Source organism: Apis cerana, linkage group LG13, assembly GCF_029169275.1.
Source record: "Apis cerana isolate GH-2021 linkage group LG13, AcerK_1.0, whole genome shotgun sequence".
NCBI lineage: Eukaryota > Metazoa > Arthropoda > Insecta > Hymenoptera > Apidae > Apis > Apis cerana.
In genome coordinates this window covers 3,147,963-3,175,901 of record NC_083864.1, presented here as the reverse complement: position 1 = coordinate 3,175,901, position 27,939 = coordinate 3,147,963, and the positions used below count along the sequence as shown (strand labels likewise).

General features: G+C 35.0%; 1 protein-coding gene and 1 long non-coding RNA gene across 7 annotated transcripts; one reads left to right on the top strand and one right to left on the bottom strand.

Moving 5' to 3' along the window:
• Nucleotides 1-513: 513 nt before the first annotated feature.
• Nucleotides 514-26,905, bottom strand: LOC133667152 (uncharacterized). 2 transcript variants are annotated; one of them, XR_009832344.1, is made up of 5 exons: nt 26,673-26,905; nt 25,947-25,990; nt 21,330-22,822; nt 19,164-21,259; nt 514-797 (listed from the first exon to the last, which is right to left on the bottom strand). It is a non-coding gene; the product is annotated as an uncharacterized LOC133667152 (long non-coding RNA). The 2 variants fall into 2 exon arrangements; XR_009832343.1 differs by lacking the exon at nt 514-797 and having other exon boundaries at nt 20,415-20,839; nt 20,926-21,259; nt 26,673-26,861.
• LOC108002666 (potassium voltage-gated channel subfamily H member 8) lies at nt 3,953-25,951 on the top strand. Of its 5 annotated transcripts, none has more exons than XM_017064472.3 (16): nt 3,953-4,356; nt 5,969-6,079; nt 15,698-15,931; nt 16,521-16,652; nt 17,313-17,440; nt 17,516-17,744; nt 18,768-18,931; nt 19,697-19,910; nt 20,528-20,707; nt 20,974-21,173; nt 21,257-21,506; nt 21,587-21,849; nt 21,964-22,115; nt 22,196-22,364; nt 22,536-22,831; nt 22,907-25,951. In XM_017064472.3, exons 2-16 carry the CDS (start codon nt 6,004-6,006, stop codon nt 22,929-22,931), a joined length of 2,712 nt encoding a protein of 903 aa, XP_016919961.1. In that variant the 5' UTR covers nt 3,953-4,356; nt 5,969-6,003; the 3' UTR covers nt 22,932-25,951. The 5 variants fall into 5 exon arrangements, with proteins under 5 accessions (XP_016919961.1, XP_016919960.1, XP_061939547.1 ...); XM_017064471.3 differs by having other exon boundaries at nt 3,960-4,356; nt 16,521-16,634; nt 22,459-22,831; XM_062083563.1 differs by having other exon boundaries at nt 3,961-4,356; nt 16,521-16,634; nt 21,257-21,512; nt 21,593-21,849; nt 22,459-22,831.
• Nucleotides 26,906-27,939: the final 1,034 nt, after the last annotated feature.

The following is a 27,939-nucleotide window of genomic DNA, read 5'->3' as shown; positions in this document are numbered from 1 at the left end:
TGTTTCTGGGGGATGCTGGCTAAAGAGTAGAATACACGTTGTAAATCTTTTCCACGTCTCGATAAATAAATATATGCGCACGGTTTATTTTAAATATAATTCATCTTACGAAAATATTTTACAGGGTGGAATAACGTTACTTGCAACATTCTAAAGGCGAACGATTGTTCTTTCTTTTTTCCTGTGAAGATTTGACCTGAAATTGATTGATACAAGTTTGGCAAAAGGAAGAAAAAGAAAAGAAAGAGAAGACGACGCAGACGTGTCGTTAAATTTTGAGATTGAATCGGCCAATGAGACAAAGGCCTGACTGGTGGTAGGCCTGGCTAGCAGCACCCAGGTCGATAAGTCGTCCACCTCTAGAGAGAGTCAAAGGCTGGGTACACGAGGGTACACGTACCCCGTGTACGGCAGTTACGGCAGGCACGACATCGGCAATGCGGCACCCGTCGTTACGTCGTTACACCGTTCGGCCATCGCACCTGGCACCAATGGAAAACAGACCAGGCCGACCGGTATCTAATACAGAATTACAGATGTTGAACGTCGCCGAGTTATTTGTCACGCCAGTCATCTTGGCAACATCGTGATATACATTGCACTCGTCGGCTTAACGAGTAAACGGTACAACTAGATGGATACTTTTTAGAAGATAATCCTCCGTCACAGTTGTTGCAGATCAATATGTTAAATCGATTCTTTGACGTGTGACAGAGTTATTGGCCATTTTTACTCGTGATGAGAAAATTCTTCTCCGAGAAGATTATTCGCACAAAGATGTAACAACTCGTTGAAACCTGAAAGGATATTTAGATTAGATTAGATTAGACTGGACGCGTTTGGATAATTAAAATAAACGTTTCGAGTTAAGTATGATTATAATTTAAATTTAATTTTGGAAATAAATAGATAGAAAGATGTGGGATGAGGAGTGAAGAAAATGAGAGACACGTATCTCGTTAATTTTATTATAGCATTGAGTAGAATTATGCGAACGAGTAGTATTGCCAACTTTTTATTATTTCGACTGAGTTTCTGGGAGAAGAGGAAAGAAGAGTCTCGAGAAAAGAAGGAGGGAAAGGAGCGATGGCACTCTTGGAACTTTCCTGCCTCTTTTTTTTTATCTCAATCCGTCTTCTTTTCTCCATCCCTCCCTACGGAGTCAGGTACTCGAAGTGTGGAGTATCGATTATATGGACCCTGCTTCGTGACCACGCGCCGTCTGTACGTTGTGCTGCCCGGATAACCCACTGACACTGACAATTTTCGTGCAACACAGACATTTTTTCTCATCGATTATTTTTTCTTTTTTATTTCTTCGACCTGTCATCAATACCTGCGCTTCTTGCAACGTGTTCTCTGATAACACGTATTTACTACCTTCATTACTCTCGACGCGAGAGTATATATATATACATATATATCCATTCACATTTATAGCCACTTTTGAAAGTATTAATAACGTTATTTCAAAATTTTACATTATCTCGACCAATTTGATCACGATGAAAATTTTTCGGTATGTAGAGAAATTTATTTTTCGACGAGTAAAATTTTCTCGAGTTTCGTGAAATCAAATTTTTACCATTTTTTCTTTTTCTTGTTTTTCCCTGCAAACACGCTAATACAATTTAAATTGGAAATTTTGTGGCATTAAAAATATTGAATGTTTCATAGTTTAATCTATCCTGTAGCGTTACGAAATTATATTTATATAAGACGAATTTTAGAGTTGATTTTACTCCTTCGAAATAATATTCCAGGATATTAAAGGAAATTCTAATAAAATAGAATTATTGTCGGTTTTGATAATTTAATTGAATTCGCATAAAGCGTACGAAAATTTTTGCGACTGTAAATCTTACTCACTACTGAAAAGGAAATTCGTCTTTTCAATTTCATATTTGCGTTCGTTGAGGTATAAAATTAAAAAGAAAGAAAGAAAAATAGCGAAAAAGATTTGAATCCCGCGTAGTTTATATAAAAATTTGTTAATCGTGTTTCAAAAAAAAAACGTAAAAAATACAATTATAGAAAACACGATACGAAATAGTACAACTGGGATTAAAATCGATTGAAATAGCAATATATTTAAAAAAAGAAAAACATCGGATTGAATTCTTGATCGAGAAAAAATTTCACGAACAATTAGAGATAATTGAACTGAATTTTCCCTCTTGGGGAATGAAAAATTATCAGGAAAAGTCGATATCATCTGCGATCTGCTCTTTTACAAAGTATTACACATCGACTACTGGATTCGTGGATGAAAAAAAAAATAGGCCGGCATTTGCTTCTTACATACATCACGTTTAAAGAAGCTCGTTCTTCATCCAAACAAAAGATTCCACCTGACTTGAATCTTTCTGAATCATCCTTCCCTTCCGACCATCTCGGAACAATGTCCAACGTATGGATTTTTCAATCATGGATAAAAGTAGATTTTCGAATAAAATCACATGCAAAGTCTACAAATTTCCAAAAATTAAATCATTGTCAATAATTTATACGTGGGATGATACCCACGTTTTATTTCTCCTTATAACACAAACATCCAAGATCTTGTCCCTCTCTCTCTCTCTCTCTCTCTCTGTTGAATATGCAAATTGTTATACATTCACACAGTTTCGTTAAATTAACACCCATGAAATCGAAGAATCGTTGACGAGTTCTTTTCTCTCTCTCCCTTTCTCTCAACGATTTATATCAGAAACGCTTATAGATTGCATGCCCTGTTCACGATGGGCTAACACGCGAATACAGTCATCGACCCCCTTTGGCACGGCCACATTATACAATACTGCGAAACTGACCCAAGTTAACGTTTCATTCAACACATACTCATACATCAAAAGTCGCGGAAAAGTCGATGAAACGATTCGCACGAAATCGGCGCCGATGGTAATTCTCTGCCAGATTATCCATCCGATTTATCTACGCGTCTCTGCTCGTGCGTACAACCTAATCTAATTGATAAAAGAAATAACGTTCTCGAGAGAAATTTATATTGCGTGTCGCAATTACCGTTCAACCGAAGCCATTCAAGTGAAATTAAAGTTGCGAGTGTATCGGGAGAATTGCCGATATCACGTTGGAAGGGGTAAGTAAATCCTCTCTGGCAACACGCGTTCCAAGGGAACAATGAATTTCCTTTTGAAAAACGGTACGCGGCAATATATACACCTTTTCGCGAAATCTATTCAGGAAAACCCGTATACGACGCGTAATACGCTCGAGAGTTGGATCTCGGTAACGACAGTTTAATAACAGTTTTTCGCTTCTTTCTCCTTTTTTTCCTTCGAAATATAAAGGGCGAGTCGTTTTTTCATTGCCGTCTTAAACGAAAAAGAAAGGAAGAAAAAAAGGTAAAGTATTCCGAATCTCACTTGTGCCACAATGAGAAACTCGTTGAAACGGACGGAACGTTTTTCAAAGGCGTCGAGAAATCTTTAAAGCATCTCTTGAGCGAGTTCGTCGAGGATTCAGTGTATATCGTCTTGTCACGAAGCGGCGCGGATTTAATATAATCTTTTTAAAGAGATTTCCCTCCAAATTCCACCGATATTAATCCGATTACAATGGCCTCTAGTTGGAAAAACCGAACGAAAGTGAGAATGTTAAAGAATTTCTCGTTCGATCGCGAGAAAGAAATTTAACACGATCTTCCCGTGGGAGAAAGTTAACGAAAAGACAACTAATATATACGGGCAAACGTTGGACGAATCGTAGCAGCCCGATTAAGATATAATCATCGAAGAGCGGTGGGAAAAAAGCGCGTTTGATCCTCGCTTGAAATCTTGACCCTGTTTCACAGGCCGCGGTATATAAGCGCGGTATTCGGAAATGATCAACGCGCGTGCGTATGCACGCTGTGTGTGCGCGTGCAGCACACAGTTTCGCGTCACTTGGCGTACTTATCCAGCTATACACTTGTGTTTGCACGTGGCGGGGGGTGTGGGTGTGTAGGTGTATACCTTCAACGGTTTACCACATGTTGCGCTTAGGTGCGTGGAGCGCAAGTCCGCCGCCAGGAGCCCGGGCCATCAGGATAGAGAGAATTTCTCCCCCCGGCTCGGTCAGTTACGCGAGTACCAGCAAACGTTCCGCGCGTATTCCCGTCTGTGTGTAACGGAGGGGGAGATTATGTCGCGATAAAAAAGAGAGAAAGAACACCTCTCGAAAGATCCGCGAGTATAACACACACGTATCCTCGAACGTGAATTCAAGTGAGAATAATTGAGAGAGTGAGAATTATCGAGAAGGAGACGAGGATACGAGAAATAGGTGTCACAGTGTTCCCGATGCGATGCCTAATATGTCCTACCATTAGGTAGAACTTTTTTTTTCCTCGATAAGGTCGGTATCTCGATGACTCGGACGATTGATCATTTTTAATGATAATGATGGATAGATAGGTTGCATGCGAGAAGACTTGTTTTCCTCGTGGAAATTCTTCTAGTACTTATTTTTCTCTTTTTTCTTTCTTCTTGTATCCATCGATTATATATATATATATGTATATAATTTTCGAATTTAAAATTTTCGAGTTCAAATAATTTTCGTGAGGGTTTCCTTTCTCGTAAAAGGGTTAGGTAAATTTGATGGGATACGTTGTAGGAGATGGTTGAATGAAAAATCTTCTGTAAGACAGATTTATTTTTAGAATGTGTAAAATCTTGTTGAAACTTGTTACATTTAACTTTTTAACCTTTTAAGCGAGTAAAGAAAAATGATTTTGTAAATGGTGATGCTCTCCGTACGAGAGAGGATAAGCACGTAATGAATGTATCCTATATATCTGTTATGTCCTCTCTTCACACCTGTTACATCGCTCGAATCACTGTACCAGCGATATGGATGTTATATTTCATAAATAAACGGAAAGAAAGGGGAATAAAAAAATCATTATAGTTTTCTCAAAGATTTTAGCAAAGAGAAGGAAATGGAATTGTATTAATTGCATTTGTTGGGGCCCAAAGCAAAATTCAACTATTCGAATAATAACAGGAAATATGCAGGAACGAATAATAAATATTAATTTATTATTTTCTTTTTTCTTTCTCTTCCATCCGTTTCCTTTCGAAATTAAAAATCTTTCCACGTTTTAATCGTTCGATCAAATCTTTCAAAAAATAATCGAAGCTTAATTTATTTTGTGTAATTAAATTCAAGCTTAATATTCCAAATTAAAATGATGTTTAAACATTTAATTACACCGTACGCGTCAGGATAGTGTAGGATATCGAAGACAGATAAATATCACTGAAAATTATCGCGATTAATGATATTCGATGATTAATTGAAACGGAAAAAAGAAAGAAAAAAAAAGAAATTTAAATTCAATTGGATTAATTCCAAATGAAAATGAAATCGCAAATATCATTGAAGAACGTGAACAACAATAGAAACTGTCCAATAATGAAAAGCTATGAATATCGCCAACTTCCACGGAAAGAGATCCTTATTCCTGCAAATGCATTCCTGCACATTTCTATTCACAAAATTACACGACTACTCATGAAATTCCCCGTCTAAAAAAAAAAAGAAAATAATACGTATATACACACACGTATACTGTAATACTATTTCGCGCAATGTATATATTTGAAGAGGAAAAAGGAAAGGAAAAAATGAAAAAAGAAAAAAATAATGGCGAAAAATAAAAATCGAGAGATAGATTTCAGCTCCCAAAGGGGTTCGACCGCTTTTGAAACGTGTTAAATTAAAAAGTCTCGGTTAAAAATAGTCCCATTCTACTTCTTGCTTAGGCCGCAATCATCTATCATTGCAACTACCGCGCAACACGCAATCCTTTATTTTCATTGGACCACTGACCTACCTGTCAAACGTTCTTTTCCTCCCCCTCCTTGTGCATACATTTCCAAGCTTTAACCACCCAACCCTCATTACACACGTAAAGATCGCATGACTTTGACTAAAAATGAGAATCGTATTCGTTATTTTGCAGATTCGAGCGCGTGACAGCGCGGCGGGGTGGCCCCAATGCCGGTCAGGAAGGGCCTCCTCGCCCCACAAAATACTTTCTTAGATACTATCGCTACTCGCTTCGATGGAACCCGTAAGTATATTGAACTCTGATATATATATATATATATATGTGTGTGTACATCTTTTGTTCCATTTCGTTCGATTGATCGGAAAACAAAACGACATCGGAACAAGATAGAGAGAGAAATAACCGTGGCTCGTTACAAGTCCATAGGAGGAATGAATCGAATACGTATCGATACGTTCAGATCATGCCAAGATTTCCAAGGCGGAATCCCCAAATAAACTCAACAAATTCGAACAAATCGTACGTCAAATTTAATAAAATTTTTCGATACTTGGTAGACGGCTTTTGATGACTCGCCACGTCATTTCTCAAACTTTTGTTCTCGAATTTCGAAATAATTATTAATAACGCGCAGGAGTTGGTAGCTCGTTGCTTAACGGCGCCGTTTCGCGAAAAGGGTGATATCAAACGAGACGATCCTTCCTCGTAGCCCCCGGGAATATCAACTTGATCACCCTTCAACCTTTATAGAGTTTTTGGGTCTAAGAGAAAGAGCAATCTCTCCTCCCCTTTTTATCTACATATGTACAAAAACGAAGCAGACATCCCATTCGGGGTATAATAATAAATGTTAACAATGGAACATTGTTGAATCGGGCGATTTACAGCACGGTTTAGCAAGGTTCGACCGGTGTATCGAATTCGGCGCACGTACTCGAATTCGGAGCAAGTCTTTTCCGAGCGAATTTTGCATTCAACGTTTCGTCCGTTTCTCCTGAGGCGGTGTACGTTTTAGGGAAGGAGGCGCACGCGATGGGTACAAAATTAGAACAGTTTCGGGCCCACAAGCCAAGAAAAACTAATTACGAGAAAGTTTTGTGTTGCGACGAGAAAAATCGACTCATCTTCTGTTAACGGGATTAAAGAGAGAAGCGTTGGAAGGTAACCCATCCTCGAGGTTTGGCGCGACGAAAATTGCATTCGATCCGATTAATCTTCGAGCCACCACTGCTTCCTCTTCCCTCTTCCTTTTTATTTAATTCGAGCCGTTTTAAATTCTCTTTAAGCTCGATATATTATATTATTTTGCATGTATTTACATAAGCCGGGAGAAACACACTTCGCGATGTCGAAACACGGTGTCGGTTATACGTATGCATATTCATGTGCACGGCGACTGTTGCGCAATATTGTATTACCATCTACCACGAGGGAATTAATTTTTGCAAAAACATCCGTTTCTCTCCCTTCCTCCCCTCTCTAAGAGGATTATCAATCGGCTTAACGCGCGATGAAAAAAGGAAAGAACTTAATTTTCGATCGCTGCGGCCGATCTGTGTTTCGTCCATTCACTGTCCTTGCATTCTGTTCATAATCGAGACACGCACGTTCAAAATTCGATCGAAACCATTATTTGCATTGGTTGGAGTAAGTACGATCGAGGAGGGGGTGGGCTGCTTGTTTACCACACTTTCGAGACGATCGTGTCGTTCACAGCGCGATTCGCTTCGAGAGGACACGACAACCTCCTAGAATTACGCTATTACTCTGTTCACGATTATTAAAAATAACAAAAAGATTTGAGAAAATGTATATCCGGATATCAGCATGATTGGAAACGGTCGTGGATCTTCGGTTATCCTTAACCGAAAGAAAGTCTCAGAGGACTAATGAGGGCGAGTTTGCACGCATCGATGTATTATTTCCATTGAGAACTATCTGATCTCGGCCGGGGAAGGGAAATAATTGCTCGTTAACGAGATTCCAAGTACCTTTGGATATTTTTGGCACTCTCTTTCTTTCTTCGAGTTCGTGTTTGGCGTATCGCCAACTGGGGTAAAGGATGGTTGACGACTGTTCAAACACTCGTTTGTCTTTGCTGACCAAGACTCGTGGAGGGCCAATTGGAATATTCCTTTTGGCAAACTTTTTTCCAACGGCTTTCTCCTTTTCTAATCGATTCCAGACGAGGAGAAAAAAGGGAATTTGTAAATATATATATATATAAGCTCGATTATAAATATATCTGTTTCGAGCCGCATACAAATTTGTTGTATCTGCTCAAAACAAACAAACACGACCAATTTAGTGACCGTGTATTCGCCCATGCGTCAATATTACGATTATAGAAACGTTGGAGATTTCGGACGAAAAATTTATCTCTCGATTTTTATATATATATATATATTTATATATTTTTCTCTTGATACATATATCGAAATACTTCAAAACGAAGTATCCATCCGATTAAAACTTTGGGATAATTTTCAAAAATAAACTTTGTTTCAAGTATAAAGTAAAGTTTGTAATTTGGTGCAATATTTCAAACAGATTCAGCTCGTAAGAAAGCGCAACCCCTTTGGCCGTGAAAATGCATATGAGCAACTCTGAGTACACCCTCTTTTATTACCATAAGTCCGTCGACCCCAGACAGAGCGTAAATTATTAATCTAACATCGACGCCATGAAAATCGACTTTCATTCTATCATATATATATATGTATATATGCACTTTCGCGATCCAATTCTCGTAAATTCGATCTAATATCTCTTGCTTATCTTTCTTCCTCTTCTTTTCCTTCTCTTCTTCCGTTTCATGCTCATTTACAAACAAATTTCGTTCGGTGATTCGGCAATTTTCATGCAATTTTTCGCGCGAACAATCGAAGGGAGAAAGCTGCTTTTGTTTCAGGAAGGAAAACAGTTCTATTAAAAGCGATTGAATAACAATGAATGTCGAGTGGTGGAATAAGAGGACAGTAAGAAAGCTCGAGAAATATCTTTATACACCGCGAATACGCTTTGTTGTTGTTATTATTATATATTAGATTATCATCGTCTATTTTTTATCATTATTATTAATCAAATTCTTCTCATCGTTATCCGGATTCTTGGAAATAAAATGAAGAATCATGATCGAAAAATGAAAGATGTTTTGAAGGTGAACTATATCGGTTGGTAATTTAATTAAAAATATTATAATTTGAAAAAAATCGACAACTTCAAAGCGATTTTCTAAGCTTGTAATTTTTCCCTCGGGGGGAAAAATATTCAGATCAATAATACAAATTGTAGGCCGGTGGCGAGATCCGTTTCCTCGAAGTAGTAATGATCGAGCAAACGCCAGACACGAAATCGAGACGCGTATAATAATACCACTTGCTACGCCATTGCATCCCAATCCAAGGAAGAAAAGATAGAATATAAGAGAAACGGGAATACAAATAGAAAACCTCGTTAAATATACTTGACAGCTTCAGATTCTCGGTTTGTACATGTTTAACATCAAATCGTCTAATCGCAACTTTTGAATAGAATTTCAAAGCTACGCGTTGTACTATGTATAACTTGATGACCTCGAAACTTTCGTTAACAGCCAACCACGGAATAAATATATTCTGATATAACAAAGCTGATTGCGAAAATAATAATCTCCACCATTATTTTTTGATTTTAAAAATTCTCTATTGCGATTGGAGGTTGTATACTTGAGAAGTTTATAAACTTGATTAGGAATTGTCCTCGAAAAGATTGATACGCGGCATCGAGTAAAAGTTAAAATTTTCCAACGAGCGCGTATCAATTTGTAAAAAGTGCATACATAGAATCTCATCGAAATGTATTTTGAGGCAAACGAGAAACGACGCGTGAGCAAATATTTCGTTCATTTCCAAGAAAAAAGAAAGGAAAAATTGCACGGATAAAATCTACTAATTTTGCAAGATTAAAAACCAAAAAACACGATATAGGAATTATAATTTGTTAAAAATTTACTCCCTTCTTGCCGCACAGATGGAATCGATCGATTGTATTTTGCAAAGCCTTCGTTAAATACAGCTCTACCCATTTTTGTTTGGTTAATCGATATCTCCTCGTCATTTAACTAATCCGAATAACGTGGTTCTTGGAATATTCCATATTCTAAATTACCTTCATCTCCAATATTCCAAATCGCGACGAGATTCTAAAATCTCGTGTCGTGCGTTAATATTATTATTATCTCTTTGTTATGTTAACAAAATTCGTACGAGAGATCAATAGAATTAAAATGAAAAAACGAAGGATTTTTAAAATTTTGACCTCTCCTCTCAGATCACATACGTCGTTCCCATTTTCCTCGCCCCTTTATTAACAATTATTATTATCTCTCATTTACTCTCTGACAGAGCGAAGACAGAGAGAGAGAGAATGCCGAAAAAAATGCATTCGAGCATTCAGGTATTGATCGACAGCCTAATGACCGTTCGATATCAATGACACTTATCTTATCGTAGCGCCCAACATTGAAAAGAAAAGTAATGACGCAGGGCGTTTCCGAGAAAGATACATACATTTATCGATTCATAGTCTTCTTTCCCCCAGGCCGAATGAAGAATATGCATAAAGTGTATATAAAATGGGGTGGGACTGGTTATAAATCGTTTACGGTTGTTCAAGATGCTGGCGCAAGATGGATGGATGTACTTCCATTTCGACGGAGACGAAAACTATCGAAATTATCAATTGTCCAACGCGATTCCCTTCCTCCAAATGTTCCTCTCTACGAAAGAAATCGGTAATCAATTACCAGAGTTTCCACTCGTTTCTTTCTTGGAAACGCAGTGTCCAATGAATAAATGAATCCATTCATCACGGTTTCAAATGGAAGGAGAGAAATTTTTTTCTTTGAAAAGGTATGGCTACTCGATGGCCAGGCTTAATCTCTCTCATACGTTAAGAGAGGTGTTTTTCCGAGGCAAATGAATCAACGTGTTCCTTCGAATCGACGTAACGATTGTTTTTCCACTTTCTTTTTTTTTTTTTTTCTTACGATAAGAAATTAAAAATTCTTGAAATCTTAAGACGAGGGGGACGAGTATTGGAAAAGATAGATATTTCGTAAGTGGCCCACTTCTCCTCCTCCCCGTCTTAGCGACGATCAGTTTCAATATTGGAGTTTTGCGTTTTCATGCTCGCGAGGAAAGTTCGAAAAATTCAGGGAGAGGCAATTTAAAGGGAACGGAACCCTCCTCCTAAACCGTTCCATTTGCCTCACAATTCCACGTACTCGAAATTTTGTAGAAATCTGATTAGGGAGAGGGGAGGGAATCTTAGTGGAAATTGCTAAGTTATCATCGTCACCGACCTCAATCATGGGTGATAAAGTTCCGCTGTAAAGTAATGAGTCTCTCGGCCTTCCTCTTTAAATTGCATCGAAGAACGAAGATTATAAATACTGCCGTTTTCCCTTACTCTCCACTTTTTCACGGCCTGTGTAAATTCCCTGTGAAAATTTAATTTCAATTACATTTTTATTAAAAATGAAAAAAAAGAAGATATACGTGCGTATATCTTTATATATATATCCGTATCCATCGCTTTACGAGATTCGTAGTAGAAATCTCTACATTTGAAATGGAAGCTTGAGCCTCTAAAAAAAAAGCTACAAGAATGTGTAACACGAGAATACTCCTAAATAGAGCGAATGGCGACTCGTGTTACAATGAAGGCCGACTCTTTCAGGAATATTACGTATTTCGCGATATACAGGTCAAACGTGAAGGATCAAAACTTTAAAAGTGATTAATTAATTTTATTTAGAGAAAAAAAAAGAAATCAAAAAGGATCCTAATAATAATTGTGATTGCGCGGCACATTATTCCCTTGGTTGAATCTTCAATAAGAATTAATCAAACGGTCTTCGAGAACTACTGTACACTGTACAGTATCGACTTTATCCAATATCGGACTTCTTAAACTGTATTGAAAACAAGTCGATACAATTTACCGCTAGATTTTCTCTCCTCCTTTCTCCCCCCGTTTCGATGCGATAATTTCAAATTTGATCACCTTTATTATATTATTATATTATATTCACGCGTATAATTATCATGTATCGAGGAAGATTTCGAAGAATCGTCGAAAAATAGGAAAGAAATTGTAATTCGTTCGAGGAAAAATTATAAAAGGAGGGGAAAGGAAGATGCAACATCAAGTTTTAATCCACCGCGATATTGTCGTCTATCGTTAAATTAAAGTTTGATAAAAAAATATAGAAATAAAAGAATGAGATTATTTTTTATACGTCTCTCTTTGTATAAAATACAAATGTCTCTGTAATAAATAATAAATATACCGTTCGACGTATCTAATAGAACATGAATCGAACCACATTAACCACAATAGCTACAGCAACACACCCTCGTCGTATCCACTTAATTATTTTGCGGTTATCGGTGAAATATGGCTATATGGAAATTATGATGCGTGCAGTTATCGCTTTTCAATTAACGATCGGTAAACGTGAAAATCCATTCCGTTCTCTCTTGAAACGAGTTTTTTTTTTTTTTTTTAAACAATATCTATCTGTTCTACAAGCGAGTAGATTATTATCAAATTCCGTTCCGATTTATTTTGAAAACGTAGCAATTTATCGTTTCGTTTTTCATCGATCTAAATTTGCACGTGTTATATATCGCGAGACGAGAAGAAATAATCGTTTAAACCCTTTTATCTTGCCCGTAATACCGCTGTTTAATCGGTTTAATATAATATCTAGAAAGATTGTTAATTTTTGTTAATTTTGTATTTTTCGATCACGGAAAATTTGCATGGATGAAAAATCGAAATCACCGGTTATAAATATCTCTATCTCTTATCTAATTAAAAGAAAAAATATATATATATCCAACCAAATGTATGCCACCGGTATACGGTATTTTTGTTTAATAATTTATAAAAATTAACGTGTCGCGCCAACACACCGTTAATAAACACACCATTCACACGCTGGTACACAATTTTCGTGCATATTCACAATATTTTTCTCCCTTATGTTTGTTTTCCCTCCATGTAAATTTTCTTCTCTATCCATACATACTGTCCGTATAATCTATATTTATTTAAAATGCAGTTCTCATGGTCCGGCCGCTATTTTTACACCGGCCGCTCCTCCATTATTTACTTACTTGGATTACGAGCTTTTCTCGCGACGAATTTAGAAGTTTGCCAACAAGAACCTTTTTATTTACGTATTTACGCGCCGTATCAAACATCAGAGATGGCGTCCGATCCGATACCGGCCAATCTTTCAACGCTGGTATTCTTAAAAGAACGCTGTTCTCGCTGTTCATAAATTTTCTGCCATTTAATCTAAACGTTTAACGCGCGCCTATGCAAGTCTATCGACTCCATTAGTCTTTGTCCAGACCCGACTGAAACTATAGCGTTTACGCCGCTTTTAGCAGCTCATGTGTTGATCGTAAACGCTGTCGTTCTCGTGATCATCGATTTACACGTGTTAGTTACAGTACCTGCATAATGTACGATCGAAAGATAATTTTACGTGTATAAATATTGGAAATGTGTTTACCATCACCAGTTCAGCAAAAGTATTCAAATTGATAAACTGTGTTATCAAGAATAATGCGAAACATATTTTTTTCTCTTTTTTTTTTAATTAATGAAATGTCGCTTCCAGGGGATAAAATGAAACTTTAAAGTTTCGGTATTATTTTAATTCTGTTTTTTTTTTTAATATAATATGGAAATATATTTAAAGGTTAATATAGAAATATTAATGTATAAAAATACTGGAATATCCTATTGTAAAAGATATTTTCAATGGAATATAAAAGGGACGAAGAGAGGGAAAAAAAGTGGTAAAAATTTTGAAGATCGATTTCATACGAGTACGAGTAATGAGATTTTCTTTCGAAATGATAAATCGTTCCGCGTGTGCGTGAAAATGTTCATTTCAAAAATCAAAATAAACGATTTTTCAAAAATATGAAATATGAATACTTTTGCAACCGAGTGCACGTATAAATATATGAAAATAAGAATCATAATTAAAAAGGAGGAAGCACATTTTCTGCATCTATCTCTCTCTCGTTTATTCGTGTCTCTTGTGTCGGTTGAAATTCATTTTATTTCAATATTATTAAATGCTTAATCTCTTTGAAACGCGAGGAGATTAATTCTCGTTAAACTTATTATAAATTTATTTGGTCAAGTAGGTATATATTTACTTGAATCAAAATTAATCTCGATAGAACGAAAATATTGCGCGATCTCTATTTTAATTACGTGTTAAAATTCAATTAACAAATGTGGAATGTATACAGGTATCCGGCTAAATAATATCCGGCGCGAATATAGAATGATTCTTTATGAAAAAATTAAAAAAAATAAAACAAATTCTTTTCGTCTTCATTTTTTGAGAAAATTTCAGGGATTGAAAATTTTTCGATTACGGGTGAAATTGAATTAATTTCCAATTGCATATAAAATGAATTATATAGGTAAAAAGTTAACCTACATGTGAAAATAAACAAAAAAATATAGAATTAATTTTATTCCGTTTAAAAATTTTCGAAAACGCAAAAATCGTTTTAAAAATCGTCGATTTTGCAATTTTTTCATATACGTTCAATCCCTTATTTTCTCAAAAAAACAATAAAATTTTATTCTACATTTTTTGTTTAGTAATAATCTTTTATCCAACTGAAAATTTATTTATTTTCAATTTATTTATTAATTTATTCTATTATTTTTTTCTTTTCTTCTTCTCTTTTTTTTTTTTGTATATATTATTCATCCTGTATAAGAATAAATAGGGGAGAAATTAGTATTTTACAAACTTTACCCCTAAATCGTATTTTTACCTTACATCCCTTCGTTCACAGATCGACTCCCTACCATGCACGCGACAATCATTATTTTTCATAAAGGGTGACTTCGTCATCGGCCACCACGTTTTTAACGGCAAAAAAAAGTTGCGCGAGATTGTTTTAGACGTTCGAAAGAAACGAAAAGGAAAGAAAAAGAAGAGGAAGAAGAAGAAGAAGAAAAAATAAATGCGCTTCCGTTATCGCGTTTATTTCAAGGAGAGAGCACCTTTTTTTCTTACGTCAAATGGTACACTTGGACGTTGGTTAAAAGAAAAAAAAAAAGAAGAAGAATTGGAAGAGAGGCATTAACGGCATACAACAAAACTCCTTTGATAAACAGAGTCATTGATTTTGTTTCCAAGAACAGGAAGAAGCGTCGGGAGTTGAAATCTCACAAGGCTTGAAGGAAAAGATGAAAGTGTTTCAAGGGGTGTGAGCGTAAAATTAAAAATAGTACGTTGAAAGAGATTATGCGTGACGTCAGACAAAGCTCATCAACCAATGAACTGTACCATACGATGCAGTCATGCATCAACTTCTTGCATCACACGTTATTCCCGTGTGTTAATAATCAACGAAATCTTGTTTGTCTCCATTTCGAATATCGAATCGAGAGTAAAGTAATTTCTTTTTTAGAGAGTAGGCTCCGCCTAGAAGAAATTCAGAAACAGAAATGAACAAAACTAACAACATAAGTGGAACAATTTCGCAAGGTTGAACGTCAATCAGACTTCTCTTTCAACCTCCCCCCTTCTTTCTTATATCGTTAACTCAATTGGTTCACCGACTGAAAAAAAAAAAAACACTGATAAATTGATTCATCAAAACGGTAATTGAAATTCCGCGCAAAGTTAATTGGTAAAAATTTTTATTCTCGTTGGAAAATAAAACGATAATAAACGCGTACGCGTAACTTTCCTCTTTTTCTTTAAACAAAGGGCAGAATTTCAGGGAGCAAGATAGGAAGAAGTCGTAACGATTCGTGCTCCATTTATTAATCGAGATTATGCGCCCGTTTCTCTGTTGGCAGACAGCAATTTTGTGCTGGGAAATGCGCAGGTTCCGTCCCTCTATCCGATCGTTTATTGCTCGGACGGTTTCTGCGAGCTGACAGGATTCGCGCGAGCGCAAATCATGCAAAAGGGTTGCGCTTGCAAATTCCTCTATGGCCCGGAAACGAAAGAGGAGGAAAGGGCGATGATCGACAAGAGCCTCGAGAGCAAAACGGAGTTGAAGATGGAAGTGGTGTTCTACAAAAAGAACGGTGAGTTATTATTATTAACGATGAAACGTAATATCGTTTTATTTATTCGAGTTTTAATTATCCCGTTCAATTACTAAACCTCTGCGGTTCATCCTATGATTTGCATGCACAATCGAAACAATCTCCCTTGGGGGAGAGAAGGCGAGATTAAAATTTTTAAAGTAATTTCTCTTCCCTCTCCTTTTCCGATATTGCTAACGTTTTCTTTTTTTTTTTCTTTTTTCTATTATTAAAATTTTCAACGAGGATACGAAAACACGAGTGAAATGAAAATAAAACTACGACTGCGTTGGATTTCGAGATCGCCCAGATTATTTAATTGCACGTGTTATTACGAGGAATGATTTACGATACGATTAAACGTTATTAATCGTGACGAGCGCGATGAGCACAGGTGCGAACCAGGAATCACGTTTAATCAAGATAATCTATTCTATCGAATCGATTCTATTGCGTTACGTTTGCATAAGCGTTTGCTCGTGTTTTCAATAATACGTGCTATTTCTTTTTTCACTATTGATTTTGAGAGATCGAAAAAAAAAAAAAAAGAAAAATGGAGGGACTTTTATAATTTTTAATCGTAAAACAGGAAGCCCGTTCGACTGTTTGCTCGACATTGTCCCGATCAAGAACGAGAAGGGCGACGTCGTCCTCTTCCTGGCCTCGCACAAGGACATCACCCACACGAAGAACCTTCAGCTGTGTGAGTTGCAAGATAGTGGTGAGTTCTAGCCAAGCTTCGCTGCTGAACTCTCTGACGAAACGATTTTTCTCTGGAATGCATTTCGATCGACGTCACTGATGAATTGCATTCCAAAGTATACGAGCACGGGCCCATACATCGGGTATGGTTTGAACGTTCCCAATGCGCATACTTTTCCAACGTATGTTCCAACGTTTCGTGCCTCCTAACCTCCACGCTACACGCCACGCACGTGAAACCTACGATATGCAATATTATTAGCAAGCCATTCTCGAAAAAAAAAAACACTAAGCGCAGCACGAACTCAAACTGCAAACAGTTTGCTTTTTCTTGTTTAAACGATAAATTTAAGTAATAATTGCACGTGTTATTCGTAAAAATCGATCCGAAGCGAAAACTATGTACTTACACTTGTATCATAGCACTCGATGGAATGAAACGTTTTCTTCGCACTGTGCGCTGTTCGTCTCTCGAAACTTACGTACGTAAGTGAAAAAGAAGAGAATTGTCACTGTCAATGGAATTAAAGAAAAATTATAATAAAACTGTCAACCGTGTTTTTTTTGATAATCAAGATTACACCCGCGCGCTTTCTTTTCTCTTTTAATTGCACATCATTTGAAAAAGCACTGGGAAGAAAGTTATATAAGGTATATGGTATACGATTGAACATTTCAGACGCAAAAGGTGGCCTCGATCCGGAAGCACCGCCGGCTAATTACGGCAGGAGAAGGAGTCGGGCCGTCCTTTATCAATTGTCGGGCCATTACAAACAGGACAATAAGCACAAAATTAAATTGAATAACGTAAGTGCATCGATTTTAATTTTTTCCCGGGGGGAATAATTGTCTCCAGAAATCAGGCATTTTTTGACGTTATAGAATCTTCTTCATTCCACCGCGCCACCGTTGCCCGAGTATAAAACGACGGGGATAAAAAAATCTCAATTCATTTTGAGCCACTACGGCGGGTTCAAGTCTTGCTGGGATTGGTTGATACTCCTCGCGACGTTTTACGTGGCGATCGTCGTCCCTTTTAACGCGAGCTTCATCAACATCGATAGGCCGACGATGGTCAGTGACGTTGTCGTCGAAGCACTGTTCATAACCGGTAAGTAAATCAAGCAATTGATCAATTAATTTACTCTGATTTTAGTTAAACGAGAGAGAAAGTTGTGAGAAAGAAAAAGGGGTGAATTTTTCTCTCTAAAAGCCTAAAATGATTAATTGTTAAAATTATTCGGATGTGGATATCGATCGATCGCTTTTTAAAATGATCCAATCAAGAAGAAACGAGAAGGATTCGCGACTCGAGGAGCTCGTTAAAGCAAAACGATTCTTCCCTTCAACCTATGAATAATCGATGGTTTCAATTACCGTCACTCGAAACAGTTTCCTTCCACGCACGTTATGTTAAAAAACTTATTTTATCCTCGGTTTATTCGTTCTAAAAAAAAAAAAATAAAAAAAAAAAGAATCGATAAGAATAATTTAATTTGATTTAATTTAAATATAAACATTGTACAGCTGTACATATCTGGAATAAAATCTTAGTGTCTTTAAGTAACGTGACAATCGCTCTACAAACACACTGAATTGATTCAATACCTGAATTGAATATCGAGTAACAAGATGTTCGAAGAGCTCTTCATGGGTGTTCAACGAGATCCTATCTCTCTCTTTCTCTCTTTCTCTCTTCGAGAACAGAAAATTGTAATTTCGTTTACGATATCAAAAGTGTCTTCACACCTTTTTTTTATCTCGCTTTTTCTTTTTTTTTTTTAAATTTACTTCTCCCTTCAGAAAAACTTTACACGAAACTATTCTGTTCGCCGTAAAAATGCGTAAATGGTGCCGCGCGAATTTTGAGATAGTTTGTTAACGAGATTAAAACCCAGTTCATCGGTATAAAGTTTCGGTGACGCGTTGCATTTCCATGACGAGGAAGAAGAGAAAAAAAGGAACAAGTCGAAGAGAGTGTATTTCCTCTCTTTCGATAAAAATTTCAAAAGTTTCCAGTTTGATATTCAACTCGTGTGGGGCATCAATAATTATTTAATTTAATTATTCGAGACACGCGTGTACGTCGATTACGAAATATCGGAAGAAAACGATCGAATCATCTTTCCCCCAGATATCGTTCTGAACTTTAGGACGACCTATGTGAGCAGAAAGGGTGAAGTGGTCAGCAACAGCAAAAGCATCGCTGTCAACTATCTAAAGGGATGGTTTTTTGTCGATCTTGTCGCGGCCTTGCCCTTTGATTTTCTCTACGCGTCCGACGTTTACAGCGGCGAGGTGAGTAATTTAATTATCGCATAACACCACTCACACGCTCAATTATTCGCGAAAAGGCACGATTCTTTGATCTTCGTGATTCTTCTTTCCTTTTTTTTCGATATTTAACATAACGTTTCAAGATCATCATCCTGATATTCTTGCTTCCTTATTAACAACAACATATAGTTTATACATTGCTTTTAACGAAAATTCTTCTTATCTAATAAAGACGTAGTAAAACGCTGCTCACTTTTCGCTTCTTATTTACATATTCTTCCCAACCATTGTTGCACGATATACACGCGGAGTCGTGTGCTCGCTCGAAACAGTTACACCAATCCAGCTTTCGAATCCAATGAAACGTCGATGCTCCAACGAGAAATGTAAGGAAAACGAGATACCGAGTTGTGCAATATCCGAAAGCGAAGACGTGAATGAAGTTCGTTTAGCAAAGGTCGATGTATTATTAAATTGTACGGTATACAGATTCCTCCGTGTCCTTGGAAACGCGGTGGGATAGGTTTCAGCGACGCTTCGAGCGACATATCTCCGCGATGAATGGTACAATCTAGAAAGCAGCAAGTTTATAATACGCAACAACACATAATTATTATCGATTCAACCTTCAATATCGATGTCCTCTTTTGATTTTCTGTTTACTTGCACGAATCATCGCTTTATTTCCACCATGAACAATCTCGATCCCGTTTCAGAACGTTAGTTCTCGAAATGAGTGTGTATTCTTTTCTTTTTTTCCCCCCTCTCTCTCTCTCTTCTCGTCAGGAATCGGGGCACGGTAACATTCATTTGGTGAAATTAACGAGATTACTGAGGCTGGCCCGATTGCTTCAAAAGATGGACAGATACTCGCAGTACAGCGCAGTGATTCTGACCATGTTGATGCTGTTCTTCATCCTGGTGGCGCATTGGTTGGCCTGTATCTGGTTCGTTATCGCCGAGAAAGAGAGATTGAGAAACGACAACGATTGGGACCTCGGTAAGTAGGTTTTTTTCACCAACGTGAAATTTTGTTTGAAGTCAAGCTTGACGGAAAGTGTTTCTCAACGACTTATCTTTACTTTTATAAATAAAAAACCGTACGCAAGAAAACCACCTGGTAACCTATTTCGTGTCTATATAACGTTTAAATATACACATCTCCTGCGTCTCGTTTCAAACAGAAATTTGTTTTTTTTTTTCTTTTTTGGGAAACGGCTCCGTATCAACGAATTAACACTTTTATATATATTCGGTGTGCAAACATTTATCTCTCAGGAGAGAATAAAAGTCGAAATTTAATTGCGGTTTAATCCGTTTAATCTGTCTCGCGTGAATGAATAAATGCCTGGATTTAAAAAAACGATGGTACAACGCGGATCCCAGGCACGATTAAATCAGCTGCCTCGCAGATCACCTCTCAATACTCCTCTCTCTGTAGAGATTCGATCTAGCGAAGGTCGACATAATTGAAGAGACTCGGGTAAATTAAGAATATTATCGATTTTCCCACGCTTATCGCGATATATATATTTATATCCCCGCGATAAAAATCTTCGTTTCGATCGTACGGTTAGTGATGCGACCATCGCGATTTGACACGAGTACGTTTTCCAGGTTGGATTCACACGTTGGCGGAAAAATTGAAGATTTCGGTGGAGAACGTAACCCACGCGGAAAGTTACATCACTGCGTTGTATTTCACTTGCAGTAGCCTGACATCGGTAGGATTTGGAAATGTGTCTGCCAACACATTCTCCGAGAAGTTCTTCTCAATTTGCACGATGCTGATTGGTGGTCAGTAAATAATCATCGATCAATGATGTTTTATATATATATATATATATATACGTTATTCCGTAGTAAGGATTATCGATTTAATCAAAATCGATTGCCGCACGCTTGTCTTTTTTTTTTTCCTTTCGATCACTGAAAAAAAAAAAAATTTGCATACACGTGAATTAGGGGCGAAATGATGTTAATTAATTACGGAATAAATTTGAATGGAAATTTACACGAATATTGGAATTATTTCCACATTGTACATATCGTGTATGCTACAGCTCTGATGCATGCCGTGGTCTTTGGTAACGTGACTGCAATTATTCAAAGAATTTACTCTAGAAGATCTCTATACCAAACAAAATTGCGGGATCTCAAGGATTTTTTCGTATTGCATCAGATCCCCGAAGAACTGAAACAACGTATGCAAGACTATTTCCAAACTATGTGGTCCTTGAACCATGGTATAGATATACACGAGGTGAATATAATTAAATTCTTGTTGTCGTTGTTTTATCACCGTCCGTTTATCACTCCGTGATTGACCCGAGTCCACGTTTTCAGACCCTGAAACAATTTCCAGAGGAGCTGCGAGGAGATGTTTCGATGCACTTACATCGCGAGATATTAAATTTACCTATATTCGAGCCCGCTTCCCAGGGCTGTCTCAAATTACTATCTCTCCGAATTAAAAATAATTTTTGCGCCCCCGGCGAGTTTTTAGTTCACAAGGGGGACGCGCTCTCTTACATATATTACTTGTGCAACGGTTCCATGGAAGTTGTGCAAAATAACATGGTCGTTGCGATCTTAGGTAATGGTTTATTAATACACGTTTCCTTATTTCGACGATGCCAGTAAAACGAAATCGTAAATTTCGAATTTCGTTTGAAGGCAAAGGTGATCTGGTAGGCTGTGACATAAACGTCCACCTGCAGCACACGAGTAACGGTGGCGGGGCGGGTGGAGGAGGTGCCGCGGATGTCGTAGTCAAATCGAGTTGCGACGTTAAAGCGTTAACCTACTGCGATTTAAAGTGCATAAATATGCACGGATTAGTCGAGGTGCTTCGTTTGTATCCCGAGTACCAGCACCAGTTTGCAAATGATATACAACACGATCTCACTTACAATTTACGGGAGGGATACGAGGCCGAGGTACAATAACCTTCAGTATATATTCCTTCAGTATATCGGAGGGGATAGAGGAGGGGGGAGAGGGGAGAGACGGTCTCGCAGATTCAAAAATTTCCAAAATTGTTTCAATTTTAGCAAGAATCGGATATGAACGGGCCGTCGTTAACGTTGCCCTCCATTAGCGAAGACGACGAAAACGTGCCTGACGAGGGGGAGACATCGCCTCTGTCACCGCCGAACAAATCGCCTTTACACACGTCTTCGAGCCCGAGACACGCCAAGTTCAGGTAAATTTATCCGTCGTATCTGTCCTGTTTCTTGAAAAAAAATTCGCAAATATTCAAATTATATTGCGTCGACGACGCAGAGACGAGTATCGAGAGGCAAGAAGGCCGACAAGGGGGGTTTTAGTGAGAGGGAGGACGGCTCAAGTAATCGCTCAAGAATCGATGGAAGAACACATCCGAGGGTCCGTGGAACGACTGGACACCCAATTTTCCACGTTGCATCAAGACGTTGCCACGTTGAGTTGCGAGGTAAAAAGAGATTATTTCATCTCTCATGAAAGTTAGAAAAAAATTATTGACACTTGGTATTTCACAAAAAAAAAAAATAAATAAATAAAAATAGGTGAGAAATGCCATACAAGCTCTACAAATATTAGCGTGTTCGCCTCAAAGTAATCCGAATTTACCAACCCCCGCGAGTCGTGGGAGTGGAGTTTTGGCGAGAAGCTCGTCCCATCCGCCGGATGCTATATGCTGGGATCCACCAAGGAGAATGTTAGACGCGTCCACGCAAACCGAGTGGCCCGTAGACTTGTTCGAATCCTGGGTTCGAGCGAATTCTCAAACAGTTCTAAGAATCCTCGAACTCGATCCGGATCTTCTTTCGAGGCAACCACACTCCCCGACACCGTCGCCATCTTCTCCCCCACCACCTCCGTACGAGCCCTTGTCACCTGTTGTTGGAACACCGCCGCGATCGCTGTCCCCTGCACAAGGTAACGGAACGAACGATTAATACAGTTGCATACAAATCTTCGAGTCTTGGATAAAATGTGAAAATGTGTTTTCAGGAAACGAGTTCGTTTTTGGCAATAATCGGGGGGAACAACAACAACAACACATTCCTCGCTCGTATAAACCGACAAACTCTACGTGGGATCCCGAGAATAAATTATTGCACAGATTTAGCGCCGGTGATGCCGACAACGCATCCCTATATCAGGCATTTAGCAATTTGCGCCGACTTCCTGAATCACGATCGTTAAAATTCGATCCGTTTGATAGCTGAACGTTTCCAGAAACATATCAGGGTTACAAGCCTTAGAAGAACGCAAACTGAAAGATAAAATACCGAGAATACTTGTAGAAACGGAAACAAAAGACAAAAAAAAAAAAAGCATAACATAAGATAGGGCAACGAGGAACCAAAACCACTCGTTTTTTAAGTGTTCAAGATACATTCATGTTTTATCACTTGTACTTCAATCCTATATAAAATCTTTCTACAAAATGTATATTTCACTTTTTACAAACACGAGATTTTGAATTCGATCGATTAGTTAGGAACGAATCGATCGAAATTCTCTTCGTTGCGTTGAAACGTATTCTACGTATTGTCGAATGAAATTCTATCGATATAAATATTTTTTACGAAACGCGAAACATGTCCAAAAAGAAGAAGAAGAAGAAGAAAAAAAAAGAAACGAAAATATGATATAAACTATATCCTTGCTCATTTTAAATATTAATATTTGTTTAGAGATTCGACACCTCGTCTGATCCGAATTTCTTAGAATGGAACACGTGTACAATCATAAATTTTAATCTAAAAAAGTAAATCGTATGCGAAGTGAATTGTTCATAGATTTTTCACAAATGTAATTTATTTTCGAATAATCGAAATCGAAGACACTTTATCTGAAAGATATTTTTTACTCGTCTCTTATATCGTGAATATTTAAAATCCGGATAACGATGCAATTTGTATCGATTGTATCTATCTCTTCCTCGGAAAACTTTTTGCTTATGTCATTCCATACGCATACGTGTTGCTGTGATTGATTAAATCTAGTTAGCGAAACTACATCGTTTATTTAAAAATGTACTCTTGCGGTAATTTTGCTGAAAAATCGGCAAAATATATTATTTAGGAGCATTCGTACTATTTTCAAATATAAAGAACAACAAATTCAAACGTTTAAGGGAATTATTGCGAAGTCTTGTTTTCAAATCGAAAGACTTTAAAATTATCGGTGAAAAAAAAGTTTTAAACTTTAGCGTAGCAATAATGTGCACAACAAATTTTAATGTATCCGCCAACGTCCAAATTAGACGATAGTTATTGTAAAGTACGTAGCTATAACTCGAGCATCTATCACATTGAGAAACAATGTTTATTTCGAGACACATATTTCAAGATATAATACATTAAATCAATGGTATTAATTAATTAATTTAAAATTAATGTATTATATGAGACTACTACGCGCGGGATATATCCAATTGTAAGTATTTCTTGAACAAATTCAATGTAAATAGTGTATCACTATTATGAATACGTATGTGATAAGGCACGGCTTTGGCCATGCACGACAATTGTATTCGTTCATCTTTTGTTGCCATTTGTGAAACGATAAAAAAAAAATTATTTATATATCTGTGACGTTAAATATTTATGATTCGATATATAAAATTTTATTTCAAACGAGCAATTCAATATGATTAATCGTTTGAATTATATTTTTATTTCTTCGACACACAATATTAATATTTTTTTTAAATAATCATTGGGATTTATTTTTCATATTTGTAAAAAGAATGTTTGTATTTATTATGACATTATTATATCACAATTTCACAAATGTCAATGAAAACAGCTGTTTTATAAATATTTCATATATTTTGTTATACTGTTTCTATGCTCCTCACCTTATAATTCAAGCTAAACATATTGTAATATTATCTAACCTATTTCACGTATTCTAATACTTTTTACACTCTTCAAAAAACTACGAAAAAAACATTTGTCATTTTAACGAACAAAAATGTCAGTAAGCACAAAATACAATTATTTCTAATATATGCATAATTTTAAGAGAGTTATGTGAGATTGAGGAATATGAAGAAAAAAATGTTCAAAATTGTGTGTGATTACAATTCGATATCATATAATTTGACTATTAGAATTCAAAACGAAAAAGAAAAACAAAATCATTGTTCGTAAGATTAGATACAATATAAACTTATGCATATGTGCATACATATATGCGTACAAGTATACGTACAAACGTATGCATGTACCTACATTTATCTTGATATAAACTTGGCTAAATAAGTTAATGCCAAAATACAAAAAAATATCATATAAAAAATATTATCGAAAACTTAGCTAAACCTAATTAAATTTTTTATCGTAAATTTTTAACCAAACTAGTACTTAGAAAACTTTAAATCAACGGCCTTAAAATAAAAATTTATTTTTCTCACTATTTCTTGCATAGGAGGAGGATAACAATCTAGAGATCCGATTTTTACGTAATTAAAAATGCCTATACTTATGAACTAGGTATCAAATTACAAAACACTTTAAAATCGCATTCCGATTCAATCGAATTCAAATATATATCGATCGAATAAAATATTTTACAACATTTTTACATCTAAATAGATTTTCTTAACGATATTAAATATCGAATTATGTTACATTAATTGCAAATAGAAATATTATACAAACACAATACGAAAAGAGACATAGAATTCTAAAAGTAACAGGTTATGTTTAAAATTATATTATTCTTAATTAATGAAATTTTGAAATACCAATGTTAGCAAATAGTTTAAAAAAATGTCTCTATCAAAAAAAAAAAAAAACTAAAATGCGCCTACCATATATAAAAACTTTTCATTAATTATCTACCGAAAAAGCTATTATTTTAATGTGCATATTATTCTTTTTAATATGTAGAAAAACAAATAGCAAAAAGAATCAACCTACTGAAATCTTTCAGGTGTTTGTAAATATTGTTATCTGCTTACTGTACTGTGCATCGTACAATTGGTATCCTTTGTTCATTCGTCTCATTATAAACGAAAAGAAATAAAAATACTTACAGAAATGCTTGATTTAATCTTCTTCCGTTATATATATTTATGTACTAGAAACAAAAATTTATTAACATTATTATATTTCTTATGTATTATTTTAAAATATTTTAAAATTTTGTTTTTCTAAAACCAATTCTATATATGGATATATAATAGAATATTTTTAATATAAATTCCATATTTTCTATGAATATAATCATGTCACTTATGAACGAATAATTAAATGAATTCATTTATTTTCTTCTACAGTATATTTTAATACAAAGTTATTTTCAAATATCAAAGAAATAAATAATATATCAAAAAATTAATATATCAAAAATTAAAAGAAAATCTTTAAAAAAATTAGCCATATTAGTAAAGATTTTGATCGTAAATCATATATACGCATTATTCTTAATATCCGTAAAATCTTCGAAATTTTCAATTTTATGTAATATTATATATTATATATGTCATATTATGTTATTATTTTATTTTAAAAAAGTAAATCAACATTATATATATATATATATATATATATATATATATATATATATTTTATAGAAATACGTCAAATAAATTGTTGTTTAAATATAAAAACCGTTAAAAAAGCAATATAACAATCAAACGAGTTCGCATGCGCAATAAAAATCGTGACATATTCTATTTTTTGATTAAAATATCAATATTTTTTTCTTTCAACTATTTTGTGAACACATATATAAATATTATATAATTATATTAACTTACTTGTTTATGAAAAGAAGCTTTTTCCCACAAATTTTTGTTAATTCTATTGCAGCAGCTTATTGTTCGTTCTTTTCAATCACATACACACACACAAATCATACATCAGAATCTGTGTTGGTAAGAAACGAAAGAATACGTTAATTTAGGGCGGGCTATTAACTTAGTCAATCAAGCTCATAAATTATTTTATAAAAGTTATAAAAAATTTAATAAATATAAATATAATTTTAAAAATATATAATATATTTTTAATTTAATTTTTTATAGCTCATTTTTTAAAAAACTTTATTATTATATATTTCAAAAAATTCATATTTATTTATTAATATGTTATTGTTACAAAGAAAAAATAAATTTTGAATTTTTCAAATAATGAAAAATATTTTTCATTTTTTTCTAAAAAATTTTTTTTTTTTTTTTTAAACTTTTCTATGAATTTCTTTATTATATTTACATATTTCTGTTCGATTTTTCAAATGTCGAACGTAGTATTCATAATCTGTCTTCAGTTTCTATCAGTTCATGGATGCTTTGCGCTTCTTGTATCTTTGAATTTATAATAATTTATCTAGAATATAATAGAACGATAATAAGTATTATTAAAATATGAAATAAGTGTACAATGTAAATAAAAAAAATTAATTGTGATAAGTTTTTTAAACTATTAAATATATTATTAATTAAAAATATGAATCTATTTTAATTATTACATATATATTAAAATTTAGCGTGAATATTAATTTCTTGATTCATTTAATATAATTTTTTATTTTTTATTATTTATATTTTTTATTTTTTATTTTTTATTATTAAATATAATTTATAAGCTTTTTTAAATAATAAATTTTCATATATAAATAATAGATAAAAGTAATAATTTATTGAAATATTTGACATCAATATAAATTTAATCAATTATTATTTATCATATTTTTCGTGGACACTATCTTCAATAAAATGTATTCAACGAATGGTAAGTTTTGTATTTTTATTCTTTTATTCTTTTTTTATATAAAAAATTTTATATATGCGATTCATTTTATAGTAAATTTGAATCTATGTATTCATTATATATAATGAACGAAAATATTTGATTTTCATAATTTTTTATACAATTTCTTTAGTTATTTAATTATATTATTACTATTGTTATTTTAACTTAAACAAATTTAAAATTATCATATTTTTGAAAAACAAAATATTTTAAATTATCTTTATTAAACTTTTGCTTTTATATATATATAAATTTTTCTAATTATATATTTCT

Bases quoted from the DNA above. Each gene is read 5' to 3' on its own strand.
- LOC108002666 (XM_017064470.3), top strand. From the start codon at position 6,004: ATGCCGGTCAGGAAGGGCCTCCTCGCCCCACAAAATACTTTCTTAGAT. The intron at 20,708-20,973 runs GTCAGTAAATAA...TGTATGCTACAG, and splicing joins TTGCACGATGCTGATTGGTG to CTCTGATGCATGCCGTGGTC. The intron at 22,832-22,906 runs GTAACGGAACGA...ATGTGTTTTCAG, and splicing joins ATCGCTGTCCCCTGCACAAG to GAAACGAGTTCGTTTTTGGC.